The sequence below is a fragment of the Ciona robusta genome, chromosome 11 (assembly GCF_009617815.1).
Source record: "Ciona robusta chromosome 11, ASM961781v2".
NCBI lineage: Eukaryota > Metazoa > Chordata > Ascidiacea > Phlebobranchia > Cionidae > Ciona > Ciona robusta.
Genome location: NC_143245.1, coordinates 2313153 through 2321281, shown reverse-complemented (window position 1 = coordinate 2321281; position 8129 = coordinate 2313153). Strand labels below are relative to the sequence as shown.

General features: G+C 37.2%; 1 protein-coding gene across 2 annotated transcripts; it reads right to left on the bottom strand.

Annotated features, from left to right (window-relative positions):
- Window positions 1–1190: 1190 nt before the first annotated feature.
- On the bottom strand, window positions 1191–8009 carry LOC149727793 (Na(+)/citrate cotransporter-like). Of its 2 annotated transcripts, none has more exons than XM_089888488.1 (12): window positions 7693–8009; window positions 7185–7450; window positions 6787–6934; window positions 6317–6421; window positions 3909–3950; window positions 3666–3835; window positions 3371–3493; window positions 3191–3295; window positions 2936–3129; window positions 2543–2658; window positions 1834–1995; window positions 1191–1781 (listed from the first exon to the last, which is right to left on the bottom strand). In XM_089888488.1, the coding sequence occupies exons 1-12, from the start codon at window positions 7798–7800 to the stop codon at window positions 1467–1469; spliced, it is 1854 nt and encodes a 617-aa protein (XP_089744614.1). In that variant the 5' UTR covers window positions 7801–8009; the 3' UTR covers window positions 1191–1466. The 2 variants fall into 2 exon arrangements, with proteins under 2 accessions (XP_089744614.1, XP_089744615.1); XM_089888489.1 differs by having other exon boundaries at window positions 7185–7299.
- Window positions 8010–8129: the final 120 nt, after the last annotated feature.

Genomic DNA, 8129 nt, shown 5'->3' with positions numbered 1-8129 from the left:
ACTGTACATACAAGGTTTAAGTTTTTTTGTATCTTACTGTATTCACCACTTTGCACTCATGCTAATTTAAGGGAATCAAATATATTATATAGAATCGCAGTTGGGCATATTTCCGCAAGTGATGTCGGATATAGGGTTAATGATGAGGGTTTATGCTGTCTGTCCCCGAAATACCGTTTTGTTACTTATCCTAACTCATTGCTATAAAAGAAACCAGCAAATGTCTGTCTAGCGGTTGATTGTGCTCCGAGCAAACTAGTATATACTTTGAGAACTGTGACTCGAAGAAAGTTTATTTTTGTATAGCCAGGTTCAGAGTCCGTATATAAACATGAGTTATTTCATGTCGCCCATAGAAATCACATAGCACACAGCAAATGGGGCTAAATTGATCATAGACATAATATAAATATGAACGTATATAGCTAAGTCTAATATATTTTATGTTTTTAATACAAATACAGGATGCAGATTAAAGAAAATCAAATTTTCAAGTAGATGTGTAGATTTATTAAAGCCCAAAAGTGACTTGAAGTTTTTGAGTTTTATAAATAAACTGCGACTTAGCAGAAAAATCTGTTTAAAATTCCCGTTGCTAGGGTAAACAATTGGCGAAATTAGCCCCATTTGGTTGCCCTGTAAGATTTCTATGGTGATGAAATAACTCATGTTTATATACGGACTCTGGCCAGGTTCAGTAAATGATCACGTTGAAGTTTATGCTTTGTATCTGAGTGGGTTGAGCTGCAACACAAAGAAAGAAAGGCCAAGTTAAGAAGATATGGGAATAATGGATGTGTGGGTGCTGGTAACCAATCAAGATTATGTTTAAAAGTAACCAGGGGTAAGTTATGTTTGTTTGTACTAGTGGTTTTCTGATTAAACAACTTTCTAGTTTTCCAAATTCGTAAAAACCTCTTTAATCTTACAAGGATTCACTAAATTTAATCTGTATTTTGGCACCTTGTAAGTTGCGGGAACTGTTTGTGCATGTATGTTAGTTGTAATTAACTGTTCCTTATAGAATACAATCTACAAATAGGCTATGTATTTTGAAGTGAACTGATAGTTTACTTGTGTTGGTTAATCTTGTGGTTAGGAACTGAAGTACCTTATCTATGGTATAGCCATTCCCATGCTCACAGTCGAAATGCTAAATCTATTGCATTGTGTGGATAAGCACAGAGGACTTGTTGGGGCAATCTTTTTATTGTATGAGAGTGCGAATAAATTTTCGTCAACTGCGAACTTTTTACAGTTTACTATATATGGCTTCCAGCTGAACATTTACACATGATGTGTAAAGCAACAGATGAAATTTGAGAGAATAATTTGTTAAAGTATTTGACACAGCAACAATAGGTTAGTGCAACTCTACAAAAGTCTAAAAGAATACACAGCAATGCAGTTCTGTACATTCTTCTTTAATTTGAAAAGAGGAAAATTTGTGGTAAACGTGTGCAAAATCAAATGCTAGTGGTTGTGTTGCTACTATTCATTGGCATTGCAGTTGAATTGATACTCGACGGTAGCGCAGCCCAATCCGGAAAGGAATTCAAATGAAAATAAGATATTCCGAAAGTATTGATGAAGAATGTAAGCACTAATACACCAATGATGTTCAGCACCCAACCTGCCTTTACTAGATCCAACACTTTCAAGTGACCATACGAAAACGCTATGGCATTTGGCGGAGTAGCAACTGGCAACATAAATGCCAAGGATGCTGCCAAAACTGGGGATATTAGCAAAAACAATGGGTGTATTTGCAGAACTTGAGCCTGAAAACAAACTAATTAATTCACAATGTTTTATTCTTTAAAGTATTCATACCAACTGGGCCAGAATTGGCACAAATAACGTTGTTGTTGCTGTGTTGCTGGAGCATTCGGTGAAGAGACAAACAACGATAGTGATTACGAAGCAAATAAGCCAAGGTTCAAGACTGCCAAGAAATGCCAACTGGTTTCCCATCCAAACAGAAAATCCTGATTTCTGTTAAACAGTCTATTCTTAAAAATATACCTATTGGAAAACAGTTGATTCTGTTATATTGTAGGGTGGGGGAAGATGGGACACCTTTTCGCTCTATTTTCTCCTTTCCATTTGGTACTAAACAAAGAACATTAAAAGAATTACAAACCCGTATCTACACGACTCCAATATCGTGTTGTTATTTGTTTAAAACGCGATCAGGATATTTTAATATTAGATGCTAAAGGTGTCCCCTCTTTCTCCACCCTACTATACTTTGAGGGTTAGGCTATACAGGCTACTTTTCGCTATAACACTGATGTGCGATAAATTCTGTATAGGTGGTAGGCGTGGTCCTATTACGAGGCATGCAGGTACTGAAATTCAGGGCAATATTCATGACCCCAAGAGTTTATGTTCCCCCAATGGTACAAAGTTTTTGATTCACAATATGATCCACGTATTGTTTAAAATACCAATAACTTTTATAGCTAAATCATTAATACTTTATATAGGGTTGCAATTTTATATATAAGCCTATATATGTTAGGCAGGCTAGTTAACAAACCGTTGCCCCACTGGCCAGTGCGAAACCTCCCGCAAGCAGCAAAGCAACACTCCATGGAAACTTCTTCTGCATGGTTGGCCAATCAACGATTGGTGGTACTGACTTTCTCAAACCAACTGCACGAAGGTCAAAATTCGAGTTATTACTTTATTGTCGGCGATGACAACTGTAATTGCTGCAACTCAATGGTTCTTTTATTTTTAAAAGAATACCTTCAAAATAGTTCCCAATGAAATTATATAAGTGGTATAACTCATAACCGGACACGAGGGGTGTGCAAGCATACTCACAATGTATAGAGTAGGCCTAAATGTATGAATCCGACCACCCGCGTAATAACGACCGTTCTTTCCCACCACGCGAGCATAACTAAGTAACATTCAGTTATTATACCTCTTGAACTACAAGGAAGTTGAGGTCTTTCACGGGGAAGAATAAAGAGAATAAACGCCATTGCCATTGCAACAGTTCCGTCAGAGGCGTTGTCGTTAAATATTTGACCCCAGCCAGGCATAAAGCCAGGTTTGCGGAAAAACCACAGCAGTGCAGTCAGAATAAACACTACCAGAACCGTTCCTTCTTCCCACCTTCATATGAAACCCCAGTAAACGATAAATTGCATGTAGCCGCAAAACTATATAGTGTTACCTTATACCGCCAAGCTTTTTATATTCTTGGCGTAACACCTCGTCTGCGTTAATCTCGCCTTGCGATTTCTCAGTACACTTAAACAGTGTTTTCATATCAGATAACCTAAAACATTTCACGGTTCATATATTTTGCTGAAAAATCAACACCCCGTGTGTATCGTGTATAAAACGAACTCACCCGAACCCAATAAACAACCAACTCAACCAAGCATAAGTAAATAGCAGCATCACAAACGCATTGGGGAAACTGTATGCCATCCATGTACCAAAGGAAATATCTTGTGTAGCGTTGGGAAATATTCTGAAAATACATATGGTTAGCATATACGCCCTTATATATGATGTTTCGTCACAATTTCGCTTGTTTAAATAAAGGCTCATTAATATGGCAGCAAACAAGACCATTAGCCAGAACACATTTACAGCGCACCATATGGTCGTTTAACTAAATTTAGACTTAAAAGTCCACTCACATTTCGAATTGTCCTGCTAAAACAAGGTTTGGTGCCGTTCCTGTTAAGGTTGCGGTTCCACCAATGCTAGCAGCATACGGCACACACAAAGTTATTCCTTTTATGAGACGATCCATCTGCTGACTCACTGCTTCTTCAAGCTTCATTTGTTCTTCAGTCAACTCCACCGGCTGTGTCAATATACACGCAGCGTGAATTATACAATGCTGCTTTTTTATTACCTTGGTATTTAAGTTCGGTTACCTCTGCTGTAGCATCAGCACTTGGCATAACAGTTACTTCGAGCTGTGCAAAAGATTTTCCAATTTAAAAAGTATTTAATAACATTTCTATTTAAGCTGTAAACCAGAGTCGTAAAAACACCGAGTAGTCCAACTGCCGTCTTTGTGTGTTCAAAATAGAGCAAAAGCGGTGACTTTCGCAATGAATTTAAACGAACTTGTTGAGTTTTATTTGCGATTTCCTTTTGTGGGAAGGCGTAAAACAGCTTCTATTTACATTACCAAACATTTTTTTGAAAAAACATATAAATTTACCCCCATTAAATGACTAAAATGTCACAAATCAACCGCTTCTAATTCCATTTTTTGACTTTTTTTGATACAGAAAACAAATAACACTTGTTTTTTACACTTTTCAACCTTTAAATTTGTTTTTAGACTTAAGTTTTTCTCTAATTTACCGAAAAACATACATTTTCCCTATACCTACTGTGTTATTTTGGAACCAAATTGCCGTTCAGTTTGTCTTTTACGTAACAATGGGTTGGACTACTCGGTATTTCTATGGCTCTGCTGTAAACGAGTAGATTCCATTTTTTGAAATCATTTTAGGTACTTTATATTAAAAAGCATGGCTGGTAAATCTAAAACCTATGGTTTTCACACTATAGATCTTCGTATTTCATAGCAACAATTACCCTTTAAATTTCATATGTGTTACGTGCAAACATATAACAGGGTGGGGTAGGATAGGACGTGTGCTCATTTTTTTATATCGTCTTATTCGGTGGTAAACAAAGAATATTTACAAATCTGTATTATACCGTAGTATGGGGGCCCAACCTGGTCAAAATACAACACGAACAAATCGCATTTAATGTAATAAGTTGTATTATTTTCATATCACAAGTTACAACTTGAATTATTTTTACGCTACGACTTGAATTATTTTTACGTTACGACTTGAATTAATTTTACGCTACGACTTGAATTAATTTTACGCTACGACTTGAATTAATTTTTTATCCGTTAAAAGCACTCATGTCAAAACTCCATTGTCCCGTATCAATGACGTCATAGTCGCCGTTATTACGATGCATACAATTTTATCATATCTGGATGCTCTTCATTTGTCTAAAAATATTGCATTTTTTCGGGAACCAATTAAGCCAGGGGCGGGCAACTTCTCCAGTCGGTGGGCCTGATATGGGAAAATAACATAATTGGCGGGCCGGATTCACGAATCGATACATTAATCGCAGATCGCGAAAAAAACAGGGTAGGAGCTCGCTGAGTAATATGCAAGAATAAAGCAGATGCGTCGTAAAATAAACACGTCTTGAAACTCAATGCCTCAGAAGTAACACTGCTGTATATTTACGATGTTTTCCCCAGCCAAACAGAATGTTTGTTACGTAATAGTAGGGATTCACACGTGGATTCATTGCATCATAATAGCGATTGTTTGACCTGGCAATTGATTACGACATAATAGCAATTTACACGTTGATTATTTAAGTCATAACATCGGTTGTCCCCTTGAATATTTAACCTGCAAGTGCTTGAAAATAGGTTGGATATTTGCCTTACTTTCACGTATGTGCATTAAAGTACAGATGATTTGCAAAAAATACTTCGTACACGCGTAAAGTAATGCCTCGATTTAAAAACTTACTGACAGCAAGGATAGCATCTCATAGGGAAAATAATTTATTCAAAACATGTCTTCAGTTTTATTACATTTGAAATAATTTATAGAAATTCCCATCCGTTGCAACACACTTCCAACTAAAAATGCGTTAATCGCCAGCCTCACTTCCAAGATTTCAAACTTTATCGCGTCCGACGATCATACAGTATTGCCGCCATGCGTTTCTGACGTCACACGGACGAAGTGCGTTCAGCTTGTATGCACAGGAAATAAAAACTTTTTGCTTTTCCCAATCAAGATTTATGCCAAATAACAAATATCTGCCGATTATAACAACTTTAAAACCTAAATAAAAGGTCATTATACCTGGCGCAAATATAAACCGCTTTTCGGCAGAAAGTCGTAGGTAATATAGAATATAGTAGGGTGGGAGAAGATGGGACACCTTTTTATCCTATTTTCTCGTCACATTTGGTAGCAAACAAAGAAAATTCAAATAATCATAGAACTGTATCCTCACGACTCCCATAAACCGTTGTTAATTGTTTAAAACACGATCTAAATATTTGGTTATTACGTTCTAAAGGTGTCCCATCTTTCCTCCACCCTACTATATTTATTTTTAATAAGGGTACCCTGGATTGTCACAAGTGAGGCGCCTATTGGCCGCGGGCCACATTATCATGTAAGACCGAAAACTGTCTGCGGGCCGCTCAAAATCGCGTCGCGGGCCGTCTTACACCACAGTACTATAAACATGTATTACATTAACATCGAACCTCAATATCCTCGTCAGCTTTAAGCGCTGGGTTGTCTTGCCCATAAAGATGTTTTACACCAACAGCAATATTTGTGAACTCTTCTTCCTCTGTTCGTCTTGAATCCTATAAAAGGGGTACTAATCAAATGTATTATGAATTAAAAAAATGTTGTATTAAGTTGCCAAGCATTACAGTTGAATCGAAAATTAGTTGTATTAGGTCTAAAAGACAGCAGTCCTGCTTGCTTAATAATGAGTAAAGAAAAATGTTTTTTAATTTTTGATCTTATTTTTGAATATAGATATATAGGACCTATTGTCCATTATAACCTCGAAACTTTGAACGCACGAGAATAACCAATTGCAATCACCGGCAGTGCGAATCCACTTATTTTACGGTGTGTGAACACGCCTATTAACCAAGGTTCAGGTCATTTTTGTTGTACAGTTTTTACTGCGCACGGATGCATGAAAAATAACAACACTGACTTGTTTTTCTTGGCGAGCTGTTTTAAGTTCGTTTTCCTTGAGTTGTATGAACACAGCTTCTATAATTGGAAGCATCATTGCAGTAGTTGCTGTATTACTGATCCACATCGATAAGAAAAACGTGGTCACCATAAATCCAGCCATTAACCTTATACGTATAAAATAAAACTGCTAAAACTGTTCCAATTCAGGGTCAAGTGCTTTGAAATACGTTTCCGACAAAAATACAACGAATGGAATTCTATATGAGAGATACATTTCGCCTAAAATAATAACATTATAGTCTCGACAAAACATGCGATAAAAAGCAAGTTTCTTGAGCACTATATCAGGCCTAAATAGTTTCATTGAATTTATCACAGCAGTTAATTGTACTTATAAACGAACATGGCTATTACCTTCTCGGCTTTGTGCCAAACAACATGAGAACACGGATTGCAATCCTTCTGTGTAATCCTGAATTCTCGATCCCAACTGCGATCATCAAACCTCCGATGAACAACCAGTTTGTGTCTGTGAAGTAAACTTTGCTAACTTCCTTTGACGTCATTATTCCAGTCAATGGGAAGAGTATGAGAGGTATTAGTGACGTCACTGCCAGCGGGATTGCTTCGGTTATCCAGTATATTGCCATAATAAGAATTATGTAACCGCATGACGACTCCTAGGGTGATTAAAACTATGTAAGTTATGGGTAGATGAGGTAAGATGGTACATTTTCTCATTACCCCCTTTCTAGTCCCATTTGATAGCAAACAAAGAATATTTATACAGACTTATATAACCTTATTCTTGGTAATTGTTTAAAATACGATCACGAAATCTAAAATTTTGGTGCGAATGGTATCTCATCCACCCCGTAGTATTATATCACAGGTATATTTATGGTTAATAAATATAACTTACCGTTCCTGGCAAGGCCAGCGGGAGAGGCAAAAGTAGCAGTGGGGTAAGTATCACAACCAGCGCTGTCCTAAACTCCCACACTTGCTTGATCCAAAAAGGAACAGCCATATTTACGCTTCACCACTGCAGCAAATTTTAGAACGTTTTACCAGAGTTTTGCTTCGTCTGTTGTAACGCATAAAATTGTTGATTTTAGAACCCTGGAATGCTCTTGGGTACGCTTGACTGAACAAACTGAAGTGGGCTCCAATGCCTGTTTTTGAGGAATTCAAACGTACAGAATTCAAACGTACAGCGTAAGTTAACGCTTCTGCAGACCAAACGATGTTGTAGCTTCGCGCACGCGGTTGCTACACGACTAAACCGTTTAGCAAAGTAACGTGAAATCTCTCGGATCATTTGTCTTTTGTGTACACATTGCGTACATTTTTGGGGGA